The 24,139-nt window shown below is 42.5% G+C and overlaps 1 protein-coding gene and 1 long non-coding RNA gene across 5 annotated transcripts in view; both read right to left on the reverse strand.

Moving 5' to 3' along the window:
* LOC307220792 overlaps window positions 1-3,137 on the reverse strand; it is an 82,564-nt gene extending 79,427 nt beyond the window's left edge. The window contains exons 1-2 of the long non-coding RNA XR_013841102.1: window positions 2,992-3,137; window positions 1,803-1,852 (exon numbers count right to left, since the gene is read on the reverse strand). This is a non-coding gene — a long non-coding RNA (uncharacterized lncRNA). The remainder of the gene's footprint in view (window positions 1-1,802; window positions 1,853-2,991) is intronic.
* Window positions 3,138-9,591: 6,454 nt separating this feature from the next.
* STK39 (serine/threonine kinase 39) overlaps window positions 9,592-24,139 on the reverse strand; it is a 105,900-nt gene continuing 91,352 nt past the window's right edge. For all 4 annotated transcript variants that reach the window (XM_079979394.1, XM_079979396.1, XM_079979397.1 and 1 more), the window contains exons 16-18: window positions 24,042-24,110; window positions 16,254-16,318; window positions 9,592-11,144 (exon numbers count right to left, since the gene is read on the reverse strand). In XM_079979394.1, coding sequence (XP_079835520.1) covers window positions 11,070-11,144; window positions 16,254-16,318; window positions 24,042-24,110 — 209 coding nt within the window. In that variant the 3' untranslated portion in view covers window positions 9,592-11,069. The remainder of the gene's footprint in view (window positions 11,145-16,253; window positions 16,319-24,041; window positions 24,111-24,139) is intronic.

The following is a 24,139-nucleotide window of genomic DNA, read 5'->3' on the forward strand; positions in this document are numbered from 1 at the left end:
TGCCACTAATTCAGAAAGGTGAAAACAGTTGATCAGGGGCCACCAAGGCAAGCAAACATGCTGAGAAAGGTGAACTGTGTATTTGCTCAGCAGTAAGCTCTATTGAATGCATTTATTTATTTATCATCATTATGTAAATGTATTCATAGCTTTTCGCAAGAGTCTTAAGAGTGACTTACAAAGATGTAAAATTCAAGAATGCCAGGAAAATAAAAAACAGACATACTATGAGTGTTCATCCATGAACAACACAACATAGAATAGATGTGCGTGTATAGCTATAGATAATTGATATACAGTGGTACCTCGGGTTACAGACGCTTCAGGTTACAGACTCCGCTAACCCAAAAATAGTACCTCGGGTTAGGAACTTTGCTTCAGGATGAGAACAGAAATTGCGTGGCGGCGGCAGGAGGCCCCATTAGCTAAAGTGGTACCTCAGGTTAAGAACAGTTTCAGGTTAAGAACAGACCTCCAGAACGAATTAAGTTCTTAACCTAAGGTACCACTGTATGCACATTTCCCCACCCTACCAAAAGATGGAACACCAGGCTAAAAAATCACATTAAAAAAAACAACAGCCTGGAAGAACAAGAATGTCTTTGCCTGGTGTTAAAAAGCTGATAATGTCAGCACCAGGCAGGTCTCCTTGGGGAGAACCTACCACAATTAGGGGCCACCACTGAAAAAGCCCAAGCTGTCATGGCCATCATCCATACCTGCCTTGGAGGGGGCCTTCAGGTTCTGTTTGGGTCCATTCCACTCTATTTTGTTCTGTTCTGTTGATACATGTGTGCCTGAGGGTGGCACATTGGCAACCCCTGACGTAAGACTATGGCTTCCACTCCCCTGGAAGAATGAGTTCTTCCAGGTTGATTTGGCAGTCAGTCAAGCCTGATACACAGGTGGCGCTGTGGGTTAAACCACAGAGCCTAGGACTTGCTGATCAGAAGGTTGGCGGTTCGAATCCCCACGACAGGGTGAGCTCCCATTGCTCGGTCCCAGCTCCTGCCCACCTAGCAGTTCAAAAACACATCAAAGTGCAAGTAGATAAATAGGTACCGCTCCAGCAGGAAGGTAAATGGTGTTTCTGTGTGTTGCTCTGGTTCGCCAGAAACAGCTTAGTCATGCTGGCCACATGACCCGGAAGCTGTACGCCGGCTCCCTCAGCCAATAAAGTGAGATGAGCGCCACAACCCCAGAGTCGGTCATGACTGGACCTAATGGTCAGGGGTCCCTTTACCTTTACCAAGCCTGTTACTAACCAGGCCATTTCCCCATTCCAAGTACACACACACATCCAGTTTAGAAGCCCAGGACCCTCATTTTAAAAAATGTGTATGTAATTCCTCTTAGCAGTAGTCTGCAGAAGTAAAAATTATATATGGAAACAGCAGAGTTTTCTGCCTTTGTTATTATTGCGGGACTGATACGTGGCTTTTAGCATCAAAGCAAAAGCATATCAACTGAAAGCCAGGAAAGTGGCTACAAAGCTTTCCTTTAGCAAAGCATCCCAAATTGCTGTGCCCAGCATGAGTTCTCTCTCTCTCAATTCCCCCCCCCAGTCACATGAGCATACAAACACAAGACACTTCAGTTTCTCCTCGAACCATTAATTTGTCCCAACTCCCACACAGTGCTTTTGCAAGTGGGAATGATGATTTATAGTTTGTTTCCTATTAATCTTTAAAATAACTTAAAATCCCTCCTATAAATCATGGCTTAGCCCACTTCATTACCTCTGGATTATCTTTTAATATTTCAGATGGAAACCAAGGCTGCAGGATGTTTCCCCTACTTACCTTAATTCCATTTAACTCTGAAGAGGACATTGTTTTCCCGCCAATGAAGGCTGGAAAACAAACCCAGGAATTCAGAAAGAAAGAACTCTCTTTGGGGGAGGAGGGAGGGGAACAGATATAACAGACTTGCATTCTGGAGCCATTTAACCATAGACACAGGAAATGAGCAAAATATATAAACGGGGGTAGGGAGCCATGAGTAGCTTGTATGAAACTGCCAAGTGGTGAGGGGCATTCAACTACTGACCAGGTGCAGAGGTGTGGTAGATTGCATGATAAAATATTATCTACATTGTTTAATACAAATCTCAGTAATACTGACTCTCTAACACACCCCAGTGAAAGCTCAATGGATTTAATAACTGTAGAACAAAAGAAGATAAAGGGGAAATGTTGGTTTGAACAGTAAGGCAGACAGGGAAACAGGTGGAGGGGAGGAATGAGCAGAAAATAGTCTAGGAGTATCTAATTGCCTCATAACTCCATATCTTCACATAAGCTGCCATAATGGCCTTCTGTGTACCCTACTGAGATAACAGAATGATGCCATTTCCAAAGGCATGTTTGTATAATGGGTGGCAAGAATTCACCCACACGTGGCCTTTTTTTTGTACAAAAACCCCCGCCTGTCAGCAGTTTAGAAGACTTCTTGCTTTGGGGCATAAGCTTTTCTGAATGAACCTCTTCAACGTCTCATCTGCATGATGATCCAGCATTGCCCCGGCCTTCCATAATTGGGGAGTTCTCACTTAACTTGGTTTCATTGAGCAGGTCTGATTGCCTTGGCTATGCATATAAGCTTGACAAGTAGCAATCCAGCAATCATAAAAACAGCCATAAAACCTCAGTTTTTATGTACCCTGTAAGGTTGAGTTTATTCACAGTGGCAAAATGAATTACAGAGTGTCGCAGTGCTCAGCCATTAAATCTGGATATCTAATCAGTTGGGCCATCATGTAAATGAAAGACAAGTAAAAACAAAGGACATTTTCTATCAGTGGAAAAAAGCAGGGTTGCAAGGGGGGGGGGGCGGTTCCTGCTTAGGCGGGCAAATCCTGCAGTTCATTAGCAGAGAACTAATGATGCATGAAAATAAAGCTACTTTCATGGACACAAATTCAAGAACAAGTAGCTCTTACATGTCTACAGAATGAAGAATGAAGATATAGTGCTGAATATCTGTCCTTACCCTGGTTTGCCGGGTTAAGTTCTCTAACTGGGTGGCATCATTCATGTGGCTATAATCCAGGGAGGAGAAAGCAGAGATCACAGAAAGCAAAGATGGCAAAATTTTTTAAAAAGTGGCTATTATAAGCACACACAACAGGTGGGTAGGGTCTAATCTAAGGAGGGTCACAACTGCATCATTCACAACCACCAATCTGATTGAAAAATTAGAAAGGGTCCCCAAATCCATGTTTGGATTAAAGGTAGTTCACAGGATTGGCTCTGAGAAGGTGAAAACTGCACACCTAGAGAACAATGGTGGGCAGCCATGTGGTGGGAGCCAACATTAACACAATTAAATGTTTCACAAGCAGAAAATAAAAAATGCATGCACAACAGATAATGCAAGAAGTTGAGTCAGTTAGCAGGCATTAGGTATATGTGTAACCTAATCTGACGTCCATCAGTCGCTTCACCTTCACATTAAGCAGATGGAAGGCATTCTGGAAAATATATGCCACTTTTCACTTTCAGAATGGACCTCCAAAGCAGCTCACATTTAAAAAGAAACCAATTTAAATACAGTAAAACTAACAACAAAACACAAAGCAGCAAGGTTTCTATATAGACTTGTCATTATACAACTGTTCTTCAACTTGCCCAGAGGAAATAAAAATTAGACAGAAGTTAAGGACTTAAGGATATGAAGGATATTATGTGAGAGTCAGTAAATGTAGAGAATGGAAGAATAGAAAAACAGATTCCTTGCCAAAGCTCCCTGCTCTTTCAAGAGCATCCTTGAAATTCCAGCTGAAATTGGATATGTGATCTGAGAGTCCATGCATGGGCAGCTGCAGCTTTTTCAGAATCCCAGTGCCTTTTCACACAGATCTCCTCACAAGGGATCGGGCTCTACATATGAAGCTGCCTTTTCCTGAGTCTGACCAACGGTCTCTCTGGCTCAACATTATCTACTCCAAATGGCTGTCAATCCCCAGGGTTTTTAGGCAGGGGACATTCCCAGCCCAACCTGGAGATGCTGAGGACTGAAACTGGGACATTCGCTGATGCTTTTTGAGAGCTTTCCAATCTTTTCATGTTGGTGACACACTTTTTAAGACATGCATCATTTCTTAACACAGCAATTCAGTTTTACTAGCAAACTGGAGGTTAAACTAACCCCTTATAAGACTGGAAGGAGTGTTTGTGTGGCACACATACACACTGCAGCCGACACACTAACGTGTCATGACACACAGTTTGGAAAGCTCAGCGGTATAGTGTAGCAGTTAGAGGACTCGATTTGGATTTAAGGAGTCCTGCATATGAATCCCTGCCCAGCTGCAAAACTCACAGGTTATCTAGGGCCAGTGCTATTTTTCTAGAAAAAGAAGTGATGGAAATTGCCATGAAAGAAAAACAAGTGTTGGAACTCACCATGAATGCCTTTCTTGCTTAGAATGGCAATGGCGCCCACCTGAGAGGTTCCAGAACTGAGTTCCGGAAAGTTCCATCTGAAAAAAAAGCCCTTTCTAGGGCTATTCACAGTGTAATATCCTTCACATTGAGGGAATATGGGCTGCTTGCAGAGCTGTAGATGCCTCCAAAGAAAGGCAAAATAGACACAGAAGAAGTATTATATAGGGCAAAAATGAGGCCTTCTCGTAGTGCTTCCACTTGCCATCAGTTCCAGCCAGCATGGCCAATGATCAGGGATGATGAGACCACTAATCCAAAGATCCCCTGCAGTTAGGAGTTAAAATAAAAGGTTGGGAAGCAGGTCAGAGCTATTGCACTTTTCATTTATTCCCCCCAAATGGAGTTAGTTTCCTACATAAAATTTATTACACAGCCTGACACTTTGTGAGGAGGTCAGGTCAGTCTGTGCAGCAGCAGATACCGGGCATGGAAAAGGCATAAACAGGCAGCCCCGTGCAGATTATTTGACCACATAATGCAATTTTGGCAAAGGTTTTCAAAATCTGAGGCACTGTGTGTGCCCTCAGGGGAATTGGGAGCCCTGACAAGAAAGACCACAGCCAAGGAAAGGCTAATGCATTCACAGCAGTACAAGTGTTTGGCTGTTTCCTTTTGACCTTTTATCCCATTCTTGACTGATTAAATTCTTATGCTAAGCAGCAGGGCCAAATTTTACGCTAATTGCACTACAGGCTCATTAGACCCAGCTGAACTAGAGAGGTAGGCTTGTGATGAACCAGCCGAGCCGCTGTCCACATTTTCGGTTTTGATTGTCACTCAGAGTGATCTCACCGATATTCCCCTTCACAGTGTGAGATATGTAAATTTGGCCTTTGAAAGGCCTTCTCGCCTTCGAATGCCAGCTTACTAATGTTGCTCTTTTCCTCCTGTGTATTGCCGTTCTCGTTCTCGTACAGCTGCCTGTCATGCTCTCAACTTCATGCCTCTGAGGCAAGTCGCTGTATACTTTACTATCACCAGCTATGTGGGTTTCGGTTTCTGCTTCATGAATTACCACAGACCCACTTGAATCGCTGAATTCCACACACAAAAAACACTGTGCTCAGTGGGACACTCCCCCAGCAACTGGAAAAGAGCAGAGAAAAACAACGGCTCGAGTTTAATGGAGATCATCTCTGGTGACAATCGTGTGGTCCAGAATCAGAGCTTCACAGAATGTACAAACAGCAAAACAGACACACGTGCAATTTGCCAAATGGAAGGCTCTGCAGGAAGGGGGACCAACCTCTGAATTCTCAGCGGTTGCGATCTAAGTCAATGGTTGGAAGCACATTTTTCCTCAGAAACTTACGTCCTAACCACACCTAACATATCACTACCAGGAGTGCAAATAACATATCATGTAGAACATCAGGATAAATTTAAGAGAGGACGGGTTTGTGCAGCCTTCAATACTGCTTTATACATGCAGGAACTGCAATGTGATGTTGTACTATATCCTCCTCACCCTGAAACAGGATCAGTCCCACTCAGGGTTCCTGTCACAACTTCCTCCAGGATACTTGAAGCTATTAGCAGTTCAAGCAAACCAATTTTCATTCTCCCCACTGTGGCTCCTGGTGAGGACTATCTGCCGATAACTCCGAGACTGGACGACGACAACAGCAACAACAACAACAACAACAACAACAACAACAACAACAACAACAACTTTTATACAGTCCTTCCTCCAAGGATCACAAAGTAGTTAACAATATAAAAACACAAAAATATATAGCATAAAAGGTAAAGGTAAAGGTACCCCTGCCCGTACGGGCCAGTCTTGACAGACTCTGGGGTTGTGCGCCCATCTCACTTAAGAGGCCAGGGGCCAGCGCTGTCCGGAGACACTTCCGGGTCACGTGGCCAGCGTGACATCGCTGCTCTGGCAAGCCAGAGTTGCACACGGAAACGCCGTTTACCTTCCCGCTGGTAAGCGGTCCCTATTTATCTACTTGCACCCGGAGGTGCTTTCGAACTGCTAGGTTGGCAGGCGCTGGGACCGAGCAGCGGGAGCGCACCCCGCCACAGGGATTCGAACCGCCGACCTTTCGATCGGCAAGTCCTAGGCGCTGAGGCTTTAACCCACAGCGCCACCTGCGTCCCATATATAGCATAGTAAGAAACAAAAGCAATAACCCCACAAACAGAGTTTAAAAGGCCATATATTGTTCAATTCGTCATATGTGGTTTCCCATGATCACTTGCAAAGAGTTAGGTCCATGAGAGCTGCTTTCCCACAAAACCCTTCTTCAGCCTCTGGGTTTTTGCTATAGCATCAAGTTGATAACATAGGAAAGCATGGCTTACACAAGCACTTGCTATCTGTTGACAAGTCAAAGAAAAACACACCCTGTGTGCTTCAGTGTACACTTGTGATGTTCAGTAAACTCCAATGGACTTCAAATGTTGCTCCTGGCTGATGAAGGCTGATATGTGAAAATTAGGTGAGCTGTCTTAACTGAGCAGAAACATTGTCTGTGAACACAAAATCACCACTGCATCTGACTCAAAATCAACAAGATGCAACATGAAATGTTTTTGTTTCTTACAATTGTGGGGCCGGCTGGGGTGGGGGGTATTCTTCCCCTGACAAGTGAAACTGAGCAAACTTTCTGCTGTAGCTCAGTTTAAATTCAGTAAAGACACTGAGCATTAGATAAAATGGCTTCAGGTGTTGCATTCTGGGAAGTGAACCATCTTGCCACCTCAAGGTTTCACATTCCCACCCCCTGCAGTTTAAGCAATCTTCACTTCCAACCTCAGCGTCAGTTTCCCTTAGTTATATAAATCTTGTAAATTAATGTTAACACAACTTTACTGGTTATTTTTCCTCTTTTTTAGTATTCAAGTGAACAGCTTTTAACAATACCAATGCTTCATTCTATGTATTCAGAAAACCTTTGAAAGCTTTTGCGCCTCTGCATTGATCATTAATGCATGAATGAGCATTAGCTGCTGTAGTTTACTTTTCCAAGATGGTGTTGACTTTTCACTTCATATTACAGGCGCTCACTCTCTGGGTATTAGCGTGGCCTCTACTTCTGTCAATAGTAACTATGTAAGGAGTTCAGGTGACTACCACTGTTATTTCTGCAGGAATGCTGCATAGAAAGAGGCTCGGGGAGAAAAAAATGTATTAGTGATGCACTGTGAACTCTTCCACGGGTTAACAAAGTCTTCTTATAGCACAGTGCTGCAAAGCATTGTGGGATAATTGTTTCAGGGACTGCCAACATGGCACCCACAAGCACCACCAGGCTATCTACCAAAACCTCACAGGATGCTTGCATAAGGTAAATATCTCACCTGAAATCCATACTACACAAGAGATTGCTCTTCCCACTTGGTTCCCATCTATACTGGCTTGGCCTCTCCTGTTTTGAATGTGCCCCCTTACACATGCCCACGTTTCAATGGATGCCAAGACTGGACACCCTCGTTTACTTCCTTTCTGAAATAAGAGGTGCAAATAGCTGTTCTCTCTGAGTGGCTGCTCAATTTGTTTCTCCTACCCCCAATGAACCCAGGTACGTGGGTGGCGCTGTGGGTAAAACCTCAGTGCCTAGGCCTTGTCGATCGTATGATCGGCGGTTCGAATCCCCGCAGCGGGGTGAGCTCCCGTCTTTTGGTCCCAGCTCCTGCCTACCTAGCAGTTCGAAAGCACCCCTAAGTGCAAGTAGATAAATAGGTACCGCTTTATAGCGGGAAGGTAAACAGTGTTTCCGTGTGCGGCGCTGGTGCTGGCTCGCCAGATGCAGCTTCGTCACACTGGCCACGTGACCCGGAAGTGTCTTCGGACAGCGGCAGCTCCCGGCCTCTTAAGTGAGATGAGCGCACAACCCTAGAGTCGGACAAGACTGGCCCGTATGGGCAGGGGTACCTTTACCTTTACCTTACCACCTTACTGTCAGGAAACCCTTGGAAGACTTCCTTATGCCAACATACCTAGGCAACTGTTTAAAAAATGTCTTGGGCAGCCAGTCATTTTAACAATTGTGCTGTATTCCTTTTAAAGGTTTTTTTATGCTGCTGTACACTGCTCTGTTTTCTTAGAGGATGGTATATAAATACATGAAATAAATAAATAAATAAATAAATAAATAAATAAATAAATAAATAGAGTTGCAGTGAAGAGGCTTCTTATGCAATGTTTATGGTGCTTTGTCACTGCTTACATATCTAAACTATTCTGATTTTTACTTTAAAAGGGGGGGAAGAGACTGAACAGCAGAAAGCTGTCAACTGGTTCATTAAAAAGCCATAGGTGTTTGATTTCCTATGAGTGCTCTTACTTCAGCTGAGCTTATTGTGTTCTTCCTTGATCATTTGTCTGTGCCAGGTAACAGCTTTTCCTCTTATTTCAAGGTAGTCGGCAGTAACCCTGTTTTCATTCATAGCAATGTTTAAATAGCTTTAGCATTTTGTCTCTGCACCATTACTCTCTAATACTGCCTGCCTGTTACCTACTCTATAGTGGTGGTATACAGGCTCTGGTATAAATTCTGCACATGGTCTCTATTCACCCATAGAGGAACACCCCCATTTTTCTGGTCTTCCTTGCCCACAGGAATGGATTTTTAGAATTCCTTGCCTCCTCCCCGTAAAAAAGCTTTTGAAAAAGAAAACCAAGTACTTATTAACACAACAGCTTTAAACAATTGTTCTGTGGTGACAAGTGGTTTTTGTTTTTGAAAAACTAAAACTCAAAAAAGAAAAGAAAAAATGGAAGTAAAGAGGCTTCTCACCAGTTAAACATGTGCAGGGGTTGACTGCTAATTACTAAAAAACTAGAAATGACACGAACTCAAGGAAAGCGGGAAATGGAAAGAAAATGGAGTTAACTTCCAGAGTTAAGTCTGCTGCAGCAAAAACAATGAAGGTGGCACCATAAAGATGAAGAAAAGCAGACTGCTTCTGGTTGGTAAGAAGTGTTAGGATGCTAGACTGACTCATCCTTGAACTGAGCATGTGCAACACGTGGGGCGCATTTTGAAGTGCTCCATATATACACTGAACCAACAGCAATTGGAGACAGTAACCAGTCACCTGGGGTGGGTGAATTTTTTATTCCTCTCTCACGGTTACTTGGAATTCTGACTTAATACAACGTAGCTTCACCCTTAAAGGAAAGTCAACAACATATTTGTGCAATACACTTTTATTTTCCTTTTACCTCTGCAGTCAGTCTTTGAGTAATCATTGTGTAAACAATAGAATGGAATGGAATTACAATGAGTTGTATGCAAATGGTTCTAGAACACCTCAAACATTTATGACAAGGCATTATAAATAACTCTTAAATAACACATATGCCATTCCCCCCCAGTATGTTAAGAGAGCTGCCATTTATCTAAGTTTAGCAAGGAAGTTGTTTAACATGATAACATCCAAGAAACCCACTTCTCTGAAAATACGCTTCAGATTAGAGAATCATTCTAACATTTACTAGCTCCAAAATATCTATGCCACAGGTTAAGCGTATGACTACTTCGGTCTGAAGTATTTAAAAAGGTTTTGTAACAGAATTTTGTATCTTTTACCTCTTAAGTCATTGCACAAAGCCCTTTCTTATTATTTGCACTCCACCTGGGTGTTCTGCAGAATTTCAAGTAAAGCTCAGATTCTCTTCAAGTTTTATCATTATAAAACAATTCCTATCCCTTAAAGATAAGCCAAATCAGAGATGGGCAAAGTAAAGGCATTTTTTAGCTTAATGGCAACTGTTTATAAGGTCTCAGCTTGTAGACTCCCCCAACAAAGCAGAACGTAGGCCATATTTGTCTCAAGTCTCTGCTACAATAAATCTTCCTCATTACTCAGCAATCTAGACATGGCAGGCCTAGAGATGAGATGAGCTCAGATTCACCCAGCTTCAGGCACAGTCTTAGAACATTTAATATCTGCAAGGCACCTCCCACACTCTTGACAATCCACTTGCGGATTTTAAAAGGACACACAAACCAAACAAAACCAAAACTAAATGCCTACAACAGTTCAAAAAAGGGGGAAACCAGAGATAGTGACAAATACTTCAAAGATAAACCTGAAACTCTCTTTAAAACAAACATGTTTAATTGCAATAAGCACATAAATCAAGAAATGGAGAGGGAGAAATCAATTTCTTACAACTAGGATGTATAATGCATAAATATAGGGGAAAATAAAATTCACAGTTGGGTTTTAAAACTAGAATTCAAGTTTGGCTAATAAACTCTAGCATTTACCATTATGTTCATTTCTACATACAACAAGAGAGAGTTGGTATCATCCACTAAAATAGTTATTACTGCATTATTATTTTAATTAAAGAATAGCTCTGATAGAAAATTCCTTTTGTAACCAATGGATACATAGCCACCTGAGCACATTTCCAATCTGTCTGTTTTTGTTGTTTTTTTACTTAAGGGAAATCCAAACTGATTGCTAGAGACACATTTAGTAGCTTTTGGAATGTTAGCAGAAGCAGTGTAGCTGTGGACTTTTGCTTGGGTTCCAACTTGGTGAATTGCTAGAGAATGAAGCAGAAATTCAGTGTGTGGTGCTTGAAAATTTTCCTTTGCAATGTAAAGCTGGCCTCTTCGCAATCTCACCATTTCACCGGGGGTCAAGTGATTGGCATCAGCTGACACTTAACTGAGCAAACCCAATCAGTTTTACTTCATCAGGGATCTCGGTACCATCACAGCCAGAAGCCTGGAGGGAAAACAGCAGGAGGGAAACCCCACAAAAATGTCAATATGTGTAAGGAGAACTATGGTTTGTTTGTTTTGCAAGCATTTTTAAAGCCCTTTATTATGTTACATCTAACAGATACACAGCATATCATATAGGCATCAAGCCATAATGTTTTGAGGCATACCTATCTATATGCTCTTTAATTTAATGCACATTATACTTAAAAAAAAATGTGCAATTTCCAATTTATGCACATTTTACCATTATACAGAAATTTTGCGCGGACTTCCTAACCTTACATTCCATGGCATTCTTAACAAACCTAGCTCTTGCTGCATATCAGTTTGTTACTCCACCCTGGTTTTCTCCCCCATTCCTTCGTTGTGTTTAACTGTTGTTTATAGAATTACCCTTACTTGTAGATTGATTTTAGTATCAAATTTTTAAAAAATATTCCCCAAAGCTGTACCATTCACCCTTTTTGTTTTTCCATCTTGATTTCTTATTTTGGCTGTGAGATTTGCAAGTTCTGCAAATTATTTTAGTTTATACAGTCATTGTTCTTTAGTGGGATATTTTCCCCTTTCCAACTTCTGGCATATACTAGTCTGGCTGCTGCCGCCATGTAGAGAAATAAGTTATGAGCCTTTGTGGGGATCTCACCTCCAATGATCGTTAGTTGGAAATCTTCCGCTTTTTGTTTCTGTTTTGGAAATGTGATCTGGAGAATTTTTTTGAGCTCGTCATAAACCACCCCCCAGAATTTTGGGGCAAGTTTACACTGCCATCACATATGGATAAAGGATCCCTCAACCTCTGAGCATTTCCAGCATATATTAGTCCCTCGTCTGTACATCTTAACAAGTTTACTGGGGGGGTGAGAACTATGTTTTTTTACACCTTCTAATACAGACAAGGAGCAAAATATCTCTCTTGCCTTAAGTTCAACCAAGCAGCCTTTGGCCTCTATCACAGCAAGGATACTCACCACGAATGCCTCCCTTGTTCTCTTAGAATGGCAATGGTGCCCACCTGAGAGGTACCGGAACTGAGTTCCAGCAGAAAAAAAGCCCAGGGTATATCCTACTCCTATTCCTACTTTCTAACACCAATAAGTGTTAAGAAAACCCTTGCATGCTAATATTCACTACCAAAGAGGTATCTACAAGAGTGGGGGATGTAGCTTGAATCATGACACCTGAATGGGTAGCAGGCGGCGGCTACCTGTTAAAAGGGGGTTGGACCTGTGTGTTTATGAGAAAAGGCTTTAGTAGTTAAACCAGGAATAGCCAACATACAGCCCATAGCATGTGAAAGGCACCAGCTCCCAACAACTTCAGCTAATGTGATTGAAGCTGCCTCGGTTCAGTATACCTGAAAACGGCCACGGCCCAGTATACCTGAAGGAGCGTCTCCACCTCCATCGTTCTGCCCGGACACTGAGGTCCAGCACTGAGGGCCTTCTGGAGGTTCCCTCGCTGTGAGAAACCAAGTTACAGGGAACCAGGCAGAGGGCCTTCTCGGTAGTGGCGCCCGCCCTGTGGAACGCCCTCCCACCAGATGTCAAAGAGAAAAATAACTACCAAACTTTTAGAAGACATCTAAAGGCAGCCCTGTTTAGGGAAGCTTTTAATGTTTAATAGGTTATTGTATTTTGGTGTTTTGTTGGAAGCCACCCAGAGTGGCTGGGGGGACCCAGGCAGATGGGCGGGGTATAAATAATAAATTATTATTATTATTATTATTATTATTATTATTATTATTATTAGGGACAATAGGCATTGTAGACTAACGACAGCTTGAGGGTACTATGTTGGCTACTCCTGCTACAAACCATTTTCTTTATGTTTCAAAATGCAAGACCTTTCAATATGCAGCGTTGGACTTCTCCCCTGTTCCAAGCCTGCCCTAGCCAATTTCCTGGAAAATGCAACAGGGCAAATGTAGCTGACCTTCATTAACTCAAGTTCGCATTTGTTTTATCAAGATGCAATAGATCTTTGAATCAATATTACTAATTAAAACAACAGCTTGGAGACACACACTCCCCTCTCCCTATTGATGGCAAGCTGAAAAATAAGCCACAGTTCTCCAACATTTTAAATCAGCAGAGACTGATACATTTGTCAAGAACATAAATTTAGCACTTCTGCAATTAACTACCCTGTGTCAATGATCCCAAGTGTTAACATGTCCTAATCGTTCTGTGAATATATCCATTTTAAGCCATTCTTGAATAGGCTTCATCTACTGCAGGCAGAAAAGAATTTTGTTGTTGTCTTTAAAAAAAGCAAAACTTTTTTTGTTATTATCTCAATGAAATATCATTAATAAGATAAAAGAAGCAAGAGTATATATTATATAAATTTAAGAAGTTTTTAAAAAGCATCTCACAACTAAAAAAAGAATCCGGGAACAATTGAGGTTTTATACCAGCTATTTCAATAAGCCTGCCTAAAGAAACAAATGTCTCTTATTGGATGCCTAAAAGAGAGGGAGAATTGCAAGGCAGGTTCTGAGAGCCATGCAGTTTACATTAAACTCCCAACCATCAGGGCTTCAAAGGGACACATCACTATGACATCAGGTGATTATTAGGAGTGGCTCCGCCCAACTGTCAACTTTGACTTTCCAGGGGTAGGAAGAGATAAAAGATCTGGCCCTCTAACCAGAAAAAGTTTTCCATCCTTTGTTTACGTCAGCCTTTTTCAACCTTGGGTTCCCAGATGTCATTGGACTACAAATCCCATCATCCCTGACCACTGGGTCCTGCTAGCTAGGGATGATGGGAGTTGTAGGCCAACACCATCTGGGGACCTAAAGTTGAGAGAGACTGATCTAGATAGACAATCAACTACATTCAGGTACAACGGGAGTCGACCAGCCCTCACATACACTTTCAATTATCTTACGAACACACTCCTGTTATCTAATACCTCTGCATCTGTGGAGGGCCTCTTGAGAAGATGCCTTACAGCCGTCTCAATCAGGCCAGGCCTTCCCCACAGAAGCATTAATTGCTCCCTTGACCCACTTGCCCAGAGCCTTCCAACTAGCTTTCGTTAGCGAAATGTGTGTGATTACAGCAGCGAAGGTGCCTTAAGATTTTGGCACTTGAATTCATGTTATGTGTAAAATTGCAATCATGGATTTATTTATTTATTTATTCATTCATTCATTCATTCATTCATTCATTCATTCCTTCCTTATTTGGGAACAGAACATATAGTAGAAGCATAGTAATTTCCTTGCTGCTTAGTGGCTCACCGTTTTTAAAATAATAAATAACTGAAGAGTTTCCTCCCAAGCACTGTTTCCTAAATGAGGCCATACATTTCCCCACAAAGCCTTATAGAAAGGAAGCATCTGAAAGTAAGTTGTGTTTCTTTTGCATCTAAAATTGCAACCCACCATAGTTTCTGCAGCACTTATCTTCATAGCCCAATGTAGACAATACCTTTTTTAAATGCAAAAGCACTGCATTTATGAGAATAAATGAAGTACATTATTGATTCCAAGAGCTGAAAGGAGGTTTTTTTGTGTAGAATGTAATACAGAAGCACATCCAATAATAAACACTTTTTACTGAAATCTACTCATTGCAAGCTTTAACTGTGGCTGCTACTCCACCACAATCCCCCTTTCAACATCTAAGAATTGTACTAAATTCTGAACTGTGTGTAATCGCTAAGACAACTGTTGCTACATCATGGCTTCATGTTTATCTTGAGTAACCTGAATGCCACCCATATTACGTTATAGCCCCGACAAACCAATTACATCTATGGTTCAATGGCTCCCAAACACAGCCTTGGCATAAATGACCGTTATTGTGATTTGATGGCTTTGTATGACAGCCTCTCACCTGGGCCATTCTACAGTTGCTTCCTATCACATGTCGGAGTTATCTTTCACAACTAAACAGATCTTAGTCAATTGGCTCCACCAGAACGCTTCTTTAGAACAACCACCGCTGCGATCCATTTTAAATTACTGGACATATACGTGTTAAAGCTACAATATTAGAAGATAGGAAAACAGTTTTCAGATCCATGTTTCCCAGTTTGGCTCCTACAAAATGTATCACTAAAAATGGTGGCTCTGCAGCAGGAACTTTTTACCTGCACGTTTTTCTGGCAAGTGATCCATGAGCTCTCCAGTTTTGCTGATAAATCTCACTTGTTTCTTTCACTCTCCCTTAGCAAACAGAGCAGAGAACATTAGCTCCTCGGTATCGAATGGTGTGGTGGGGGTCTGGGAAAGGGAAGAATCGCTCACAAATGGAGAAACGCCCCACATCAGGTAGGAGCTATTTGCAATCCATCCCAAATTGTTTAGATGGGTCCTCTGGAGAGGCTTTTTGAGGTGGCTGCAGAGGGACGGAGGGGAAGGCAAATTTTCCTTCTATGAACCTCAATAAGTTAACTTATCTTACAATCCAAGCCACTATGCACCAAGGAAGGAATTGACACGTTTAGCTGCAAGTTTATGAACATGGAGAATTAGCAGCGCCTGTGCAACTAAGTGCATGCTGTGTAAGAAGTGCAAGCCACCATTTCATCTGACTAAACATGTGGTGCTGGCATGCTATTACTGCACTCTGGATCTCAGGAACAATGCAGTGCTTATTGCAATTCAAGCACAGCGCTGTTAACACAAAACAACAGCAAGTCCCCTCCACAAAGAATACTTCAGATTCTGCTCTTTTTATAGAAAATACTGTAGAGCCATTGGTTCAGCTGGTCCCAATCAGAAAGCCTTGGCTATTTTCCTAAGTAATAAACCTGAGACATCAATAGTCGCTTAACTTCAAGAGCAGCTGTTGAGTCTTTGGATACATATGCCAAGTTTGTTTTTTTCTCTTCGCAATTAAGTAGTGCTGTTTTCTGCAAATTACCCTTTCCAGTTAGTGAACTGTTTGTTTTTTTTCCAAAAAAAAGAGACCATTAAAACTGTTTTCTGCTTTCCTGTTTCAGTTTGTGTAGGGTAATAAAATGCTGAAAAGGTCAATGTTCAGTGCAGAAAGGCAGCTAATAAAGCACTAGAAATTAAGAAGACCTGGCTCAAAAGATCAGTAATTGTTTTCTATTTATTACATTACTTTATTGACCACAGTACTGTACTTACCAGCTTAAAGGTTAATGTTTTCAAGGCCTTGGGATCATCTACTATTTTTTGTAAATTAGCAGCAACTGAGGAAAACAAAGCATAGAAAATGGAGTACACAGAAAGTAACATGGTATACAGTTAATCATTGAATACATTTATTCAGGAGAAGCAGAATAGTGCACTTGTAAGAAGCTGCACCCCAAATTACACAAATTTCCGCTTGATTGCAATAGATGCATGGCAAGCACCTGCTCTATTTCCTTGTGTCCTAATTCAATATTTGTCCTCTGTAGATGGATCCTCATGGAGAAAAAATTGCAAAATTTCATCTCGATATGGTTTCTGTTCTAACATTTTCGCAGAGCTTGTTTTGTAGGGACCAGGACTTAGAAAGACGGGAAAATATATATTGTATTAGTTGCACACTTGCACTCAACTTCTGAAGACTATGATAATTTAATAGCCATTTCAACCCAGCATATTAAGTGGGTAAACAGAATGTTATTTATAGCTTTAAAAAGAGAAACAACAGGGTAGTAATTAACACACAACCCACAAGACCATCATCTTCTGTAGGACTGCAAGTTTAAAAAAAGATCTATATGGCCTAGTTTTCTTGCTAAGTAGTAGAAGAAATAGATTTATTTTTTAAGGGGAAAGTGTGGGTTTTTCTCCCCACTAAGAAGAGGTCTGAACTTTATATATTCTAAAAGCAGAAAAATAATAGTCAGCTGGCACCTTCTGACTCCTGAGTCTACAGCTTTTATCTATTCAATGCTAATCCCAGGAGGTAAACTTTCATTTTATCTCTTGTGACCCACCAAGTTGAATTTAGCTCACCTGTCACTTCTGGTGCCCCACCACCAACTTCATTACCCTTCTGTTGCTGTCAGCTGCCTGGTATGGTGAAGATGGGTGGTGTTGATACTGTTTTCTAGCACCTAAAATACATGGTCCCTGGGCTGCACTTGTCTTGGTCAGTTTGAAGAAATGTACGTCTGCTCTAAGAGTAGTGGATGAAATCACAAGTGGCATCCCAGTGGCAAGTTCACCATCACCACCACTGCCCTAACAGCATTTAAGAATATACTTATTAGAGCACGCTTGTGAAAAGTATTTGCAAATGTGGCAGTAGCAACATGGTGCAAACTTTGCAACCAGGATGCTTCAGGCAGCATGTCAAATACGACATGAGCTCCACCCCAATCCAGCCTGAGCTTGATCATATGCAGTCAAATACTCTTGAGTCACAAACACTGTTTGCTTTTAAGTGTCATTGCTCCCTTCCTGTCCCTTCTGTTTTCTTTTAACGCGAACAGTAATTTTGTTTTCTGGCTATTAGAAAAACATCAGTGTGTTGACAATCATTTCTTATTGTAATTCTGTTTCTCTTCTAGTTATGTGCTTACATAAGCAATCTTTCACTCTTTATTATGATAAAATGGGCAAATGCTGTGCAACTACCATCATCCCTGACCACTGGCCATGATGGTTGGAACTGGAGTCCAACAAAACCTGGTTAGTCCTGCCCATGACCCCCAGTGATAAATTCAAGCATCTATCAAAAAGTAAGTTGTGCCACATGGGTTTTATGATATGTAAAAACAAATTATAATGAAGAAACAAATAGAGATGCAACGTTCCTGGTGTGAAGTCTCATATTTAACAGTCCCTAGACCTCATCCTCCCAAATCCTTGGGAAAATTAGCCACTCCGGAAAGAGGCAGTAGAGACAGACAATGGACAAAGACAAGATGGTAGCTCCTCCTTCCTCTGAGTTTGATTGTGAACAATCCCCACTCCTATTATTTCTGCCCATTACTGGGAGTTATTTAAGAGGCTAGGCTAGGCTAGGCCGTTCATGTTTTCAGTGGTGAGCATAAGGTATAGCCCAGCTTTAGAAGTATGAAGAAACCATTGGAAATTACTTCGTGTTCTTTGACAAGCATTTTAAGATACTGATTTCTGCATTGATCTGATGCCATTACTATGTTAATTTTGACATTTGAAAGTCGTTGGTTCATTAAACCTGCTGCACTTCAAGAGTAGAAGGAACTGAATTTGTGATTAACTAGTTTCCAGAATAACTCAATCAGTCAGCCTTTATCCAAAGTTTTCTTGAAAAGAAGGATCCCAGCTGAGGCAGCACTAGGTGAAGAAAAGCAGTACTCTCACCAAAGAACAGGGCCACAGTAGGCCCAGATTAGAGACTCACAGAATGAAAATGCCTTGGTTCAAGTTTCTTTGCTGACCTGGGGGGGGGGGGGAGAGCGAGCTTCACAACATTTCAGCTTGAGCACAGTATGCAGAACTTGTAGTCAACCAAGTTTTACTCAAAGTAGCCATGCTGAACATGTCTGTTAGGGTCATTCATTTCAATGGGTCTATTCTGAGTAAAACCTACTTGAATATTACCCATGGATATTGATTAAAGAAGTTTCTATACAATACTGGAAGTGCCTTGTGCATTTTTCCATGCTCACAAAATCTTATGTCATAATAAATCTGTTAGTCATCAAAGGTGCCACAAAACACTCTTGTGCTGGCTACAGTTCAGACGAGTGGCATAGTGTGGAGGGGCCACAGGGGTGGTTGCCCTGGGAGCAAAATTGTTAGGAGCACAAAATTTCAACAGCCAGTGCTGCCTCAATACAGCTGTGGGCTCCATTGAAAACGGCTTCTGCATGTGAATCTGGAAGTGACCTCTGCAGACAAGGAAATGACTCTTCTTATCTCTACGGCTGTGATCTCCTGGGTTACGTAGATGCCATTAGGCAGTTGAATGCGCATGTGTACTCCATCCGTTATCCAGCCACCCAGCGCTCCAGCGGCGCCGGGCTTCGGTAACCTAGGCTATGAACCTGGTTCAGACTCTCCCACAGCCTACATTCCACGTCAATACACACAAGAGATGCTCAAAAGGCAGGTTTGCAGTCATGGGAGAACACTTGAAAAACATACACAGTATAGCATAAAGTACTTGTGTGGGTTATTAAAAATCAAGGTGTGCCACTTCATACTAGCCTGGCAGTTATCAATCAGTGCCTCCATTGTCAACATCTACCATCACTTTCATAAAACTGACTACTGAAGAAAGATGAAGCAGAAGCTCTTGACAAATTTCAGTCCTTATATTTTAATCAAAACAGGAAATGTTATTTGACAACCAATTCCTGTTAACTCAAGGTATCTCCCCTGAAGAAACTACTTTGGGTTTGAAACACAACAATACCTTTGTTTTGAGATAGGACGCAATGGCAGATAGAGGTGCAGATCAAGGGAATGCCTGCAAGTAATCCCTGCAAATTGCACTGTCAGCTAACTGTTAAGAAGAGAAGCCACACTTTGCTCAGAAACATCATAAGGTTAAAAATAACCTCTGATGTGCACAAGTGCAGACACACATTCCTGTATTTCAATCCTAGTTCTGAGCAGAAAAACTAAAAGGGTCAAATGGTTTCTCTCCCGCATTGATTCACTGCTCAAAATGGTCACCTGCCACAGCAGCTTTTCCTTAAAAAATAAAAAATAAAAGCTGTGAGAATGTTACAGAGGGTCTGCTGTCCAAAATTTAGTTTAGCCCCCCGTTACATTATCAAATTCTCTCTGAGGAATACTAAAGTGAATCCTGGTGATTTGTGAACGAGGTTTTGAAGGACAGGAACACACAAAGTGGCGATCAAGAATAGGTGGGGAAATTAATATCACTATTTTATCCAAGAAGCAACTTGAAAAAAATACAAGAGAGAGAGAGAGAGAGAGAGAGAGAGAGAGAGAGAGAGACAACCTAAAGCCTTCTGAAACAAGGATCGAGTCATGAAGTTTTGAGACAGAGAGTGCTTTGTGAAAAGGGTTTCTGTTGTGTTTTATACCCCTGGCCATGCATGTTACTGTTTCATGGCTTTCCCGTATCTTAACGATTCACAGTGCATTAAGGAACAGGATGGAAAGCTGCGCAAAAAGACATCTAAATTCCATCTTCAGCTAGATGTATGTATCAAGAGACGGAGGTGTAGAAGACGGGGAAATAAATAGGCAGGGAAAATGATGAAAGCAGAAGTGGCAAGTCTTCAGAAGCTTTACAATATTCTCCTGTGCTTTAACTACAAATGCCATTGCAAATTAGGCAGAGACTGTATGCAGACACTTTGATCTCTCTTTTAATATAAAACTGAAGCAAGCGACTTTTACATTACGAAGGCAAACCATGCCATGGAGCAAGTCACTATGGGATTTTTCAAGAGAAAGAATACTGTTATTTTCATATCCTTAAGCAAATTCACTCTTATGTGTCTGACCAATCCGACTGAAGTATGGCGAGAAATTATGTTAAAGTACGCTATTTCGGTTAACCTTTTATGCCTTTTCTTTTTAAACACATTGCGCAAAGACTAAACAAACAATTCTTCTTTACTCAAGTCTCACCAGAAGTCGATGTCATATAATATTTCAACCCCTCTTGGTTACCAAGGCATAAGCCTCCTATTATCTTAAATATATATATATTCAGAGTAAATTCAAAATGCAAAGCTTGCTGTACAAACTTCATAGGCTGAAGAGGGCACTGGAGAAAATTCCTTCAATGATATTTTACATTTATTTTACACCAGAGATTTCCCAGTCAGCTTGTCAAAGCCAGTTGCAGTTACCATCTTTGTTACCTATTTATATAGGCGGGGTGCTTAATCTGTAGCCTTCCAGATGTTTGTACGACTCCAGCTACCATCATCCCCGAGAACTGGGCGATGCTGGCTAGGGCTGGTGGGAAGGACAGCCAGTCAACACCAAAAAGGTTTAAATTAGAACCAGAGGGCTCAATTTCTCACTTAAGTAATAAAACCTATGTCTAGACTGAACCACTTGACTACAGGTGGTGGGGGAGGGGGCGTCACCTGATAGGTTAGTTCTCTACACATGAACGTTTCACCCACATACCAAAGTTAGGATCAGGAATAAAGGTTCTAACTTAAAAAGCAAGCACACTCATGACCCAATGGCTTTGGAGGACAAGCAGCAGGTCTGGTGTGTGCTATGGGACACTGTTCCAGATTCCCTCAATGAAGTACTTGGCTGATGCAACAGGAAGAAAAAGGGGCAGAGGTAAATGCCACCTACCATCTCAAACCATTACCGTATTTTTCGCCCTATAGGACGCACCGGCCCATAGGACGCACCTAGATTTGGGGGGGGGGGGATTATTTCCCCCCAGGTGTGGGGCTGGGATGGGGGAAGCCCGAGCTTCCCCCAACCCCAGCCCCCAGAACGGGAACCAGAGTGATGCTGAAGCTGCGCGCAGCTTTGGCATTGCTCTGAGAGCTTGCGGGGCTGGGGGCGGGGAAAGCCCGAGCTTCCCCCGACCCCAACCCCCAGAACAGGCTGCCGCCCTGAGCCTGACGCGCCCGGCGGGACCTCCAACCGGGCGCGCAAGGCTTGCAGACATCTGCCCGAAGCACGGGGCGTGCTCCGCAGTGCACCACATGCTTCGGGCTGCAGGCTGCTGCCTGCAAGCCTTGGGAGCCCGGTGGGCACTCTCGCCAGGCTCCCAAGGCTTGCGAATAGCTTCCTGAAGCCTGGAGAGCGAGGGGTTGGTGCGCACCGATGCCTCTCGCTCTCCAGGCTTCAGCGAAAGCCTGCATTCGCCCCATAGGACGCACACACATTTCCCCTTCATTTTTGGAGGGGGAAAAGTGTGTCCTATAGGGCGAAAAATACGGTATCTTTCTGCTTCTGTAGCTTCAGGTGTGTGTGTGTTTAGGCAGAGGTTGGATGGCCACCTGTCATGGATGCTTTAGTTGAGATTCCTGCCTTACAGGGGGTTGGACCAGATGGCCCTCCGAGTCCCTTACAACTCTACAATTCTATAAAACCTACTGGAAGATCAAATCTCACAAGGCTTTCACAGAACTTGAGAGTTTTGTCTGCACTATGATCTGGTACGCAGGCTGAGACCCTACCTGCCCGCAGACTGTCTCGCCAGAGTGGTGCATGCTCTAGTTATCTCCCACTTGGACTACTGCAACACGCTCTACGTGGGGCTACCATTGAAGGTGACCTGGAAACTACAACTAATCCAGAATGCAGCAGCATGACTGGTGACTGGGAGTGGCCGCTGAGACCACATGACACCGGTCCTGAAAGACCTACATTGGTTCCCAGTACGTTTCCGGGCACAATTCAAAGCCTTGGTGCTGACCTTTAAAGCCCTAAACGGCCTCTGCCCAGTATACCTGAAGGAGCATCTCCACCCCCATCGTTCAGCCCGGACACTGAGGTCCAGCTCCAAGGGCCTTCTGGTGGTTCCCTCCCTGCAAGAAGTGAGGTTACAGGGAACCAGGCAGAGGGCCTTCTCAGTAGTGGCGCCTGCCCTCCCATCAGATGTCAAAGAAATAAACAGCTATCCGACTTTCAGAAGACATCTGAAGGCTGCTCTGTTTAGGGACGTTTTTAATGTTTGATGTTTTATCGTGTTTTTAATATTCTGTTGGGAGTCGCCCAGAGTGGCTGGGCAAACCCAGCCAGATGGGCGGGGTATAAATAATAAATTATTATTATCTACAGGTTGCTTCTCTGCATGCTTCAGCTGAAAAGTGGAATTGCAACGTACCGGTTGCTTTCAGTCAGGGTGCTTTGGGAACTGATGGAACCTGTTCCTTCCTAAAAAAAATAAATTTAGCTAAACAGCAATCCCTGTAGGAAAAAACCCCTGAGAAGATTGTTTTGGTGAGGAGAAATGTCAGTAAATCAAGTCGTACACACCCGTAAGCAAGTAGCTTATATGCATTTTTGGCAGACACTGGGAATCTTCCCTCTTTAATGAGTTCATCCAATAGGCCCTATCTTTGTACAGTGGTACCCCGCAAGACGAACGCCTCGCAAGACGGAAAACCCGCTAGACGAAAGGGTTTTCCTTTTTGGAGGCGCTTCGCAAAACAAATTTCTCTATGGGCTTGCTTCGCAAGACGAAAATGTATTGCGAGTTCCTGCAGGTTTTTTCCCCTTTTTTCCCCCTTTTCCTAAGCCGCTAAGCCGCTAAGCCGCTTATCAGCTGATCCGCTGATAAGCCGCTTAACAGCTGATCGCTAAAAGCCGCTAAACCGCTAATAGCGCTAATCCGCTAAGCTGTCAATGGGCTTGCTTCGCAAGACGAAAAAACCGCTATATGAAGAGCCTCACGGAACGGATTAATTTCGTCTTGCGAGGCACCACTGTATCAGAGGAAGTTGAACACTCTCTTCTCTTTCATTTTCTGGATCTCCTTCTCATGTCTATGGGGGACACTGGAAGGTTATGAGAACCATAAAGAAACCTCATTTTTCTTAGGGACAGGATGTTGGTGGCCAAAAGATATGTTGGTGCCTTTTGTAAGGCCTACTTCTGTGAAAATCTCAGCCTGAAATGCTGTGGGGTGTGTGTGTGTGTTTTTTTTGGGGGGGGGGATCAGAAGAGAAGAAAACCTCATACTTTTAGAAGCATATGCATAGATCCTAACACCACAGATACAGAAGAGTTCCAAATGAAGCTGAACATTTTATGTTACCAAACAAGCAAGAATTCCACCAGGAGGCAGAGATAATCACTGAAGCTAAATAAAAATATCTTAGTTAAACCACACTGAAGTACCGTATTGCTTATTTATATTAGAAATCATGCTGAGGATTCCCTTGAGAATCGATGGTAGTCAATGAAGTTTTGATAACACAGGTCCTTTTTGTGCAAAAACCAAAGAATAAGAGAGATTGGGCCCTTATCCATTTAACCATACTGAGTTACAGCAACAGTGTAATTTCAAAACGAAACATGATTTACCTATGACTACATCGTGGCCGTCAACCAGGCCTGCAGAGAACAGCTCTTGAGAAACGCCATCTGCTGTGTCTGTGTGGAACGTGAAATGAATATGTATT

This window comes from Podarcis cretensis (genome assembly GCF_951804945.1).
Source record: "Podarcis cretensis genome assembly, chromosome: 1".
Classification (NCBI taxonomy): domain Eukaryota; kingdom Metazoa; phylum Chordata; class Lepidosauria; order Squamata; family Lacertidae; genus Podarcis; species Podarcis cretensis.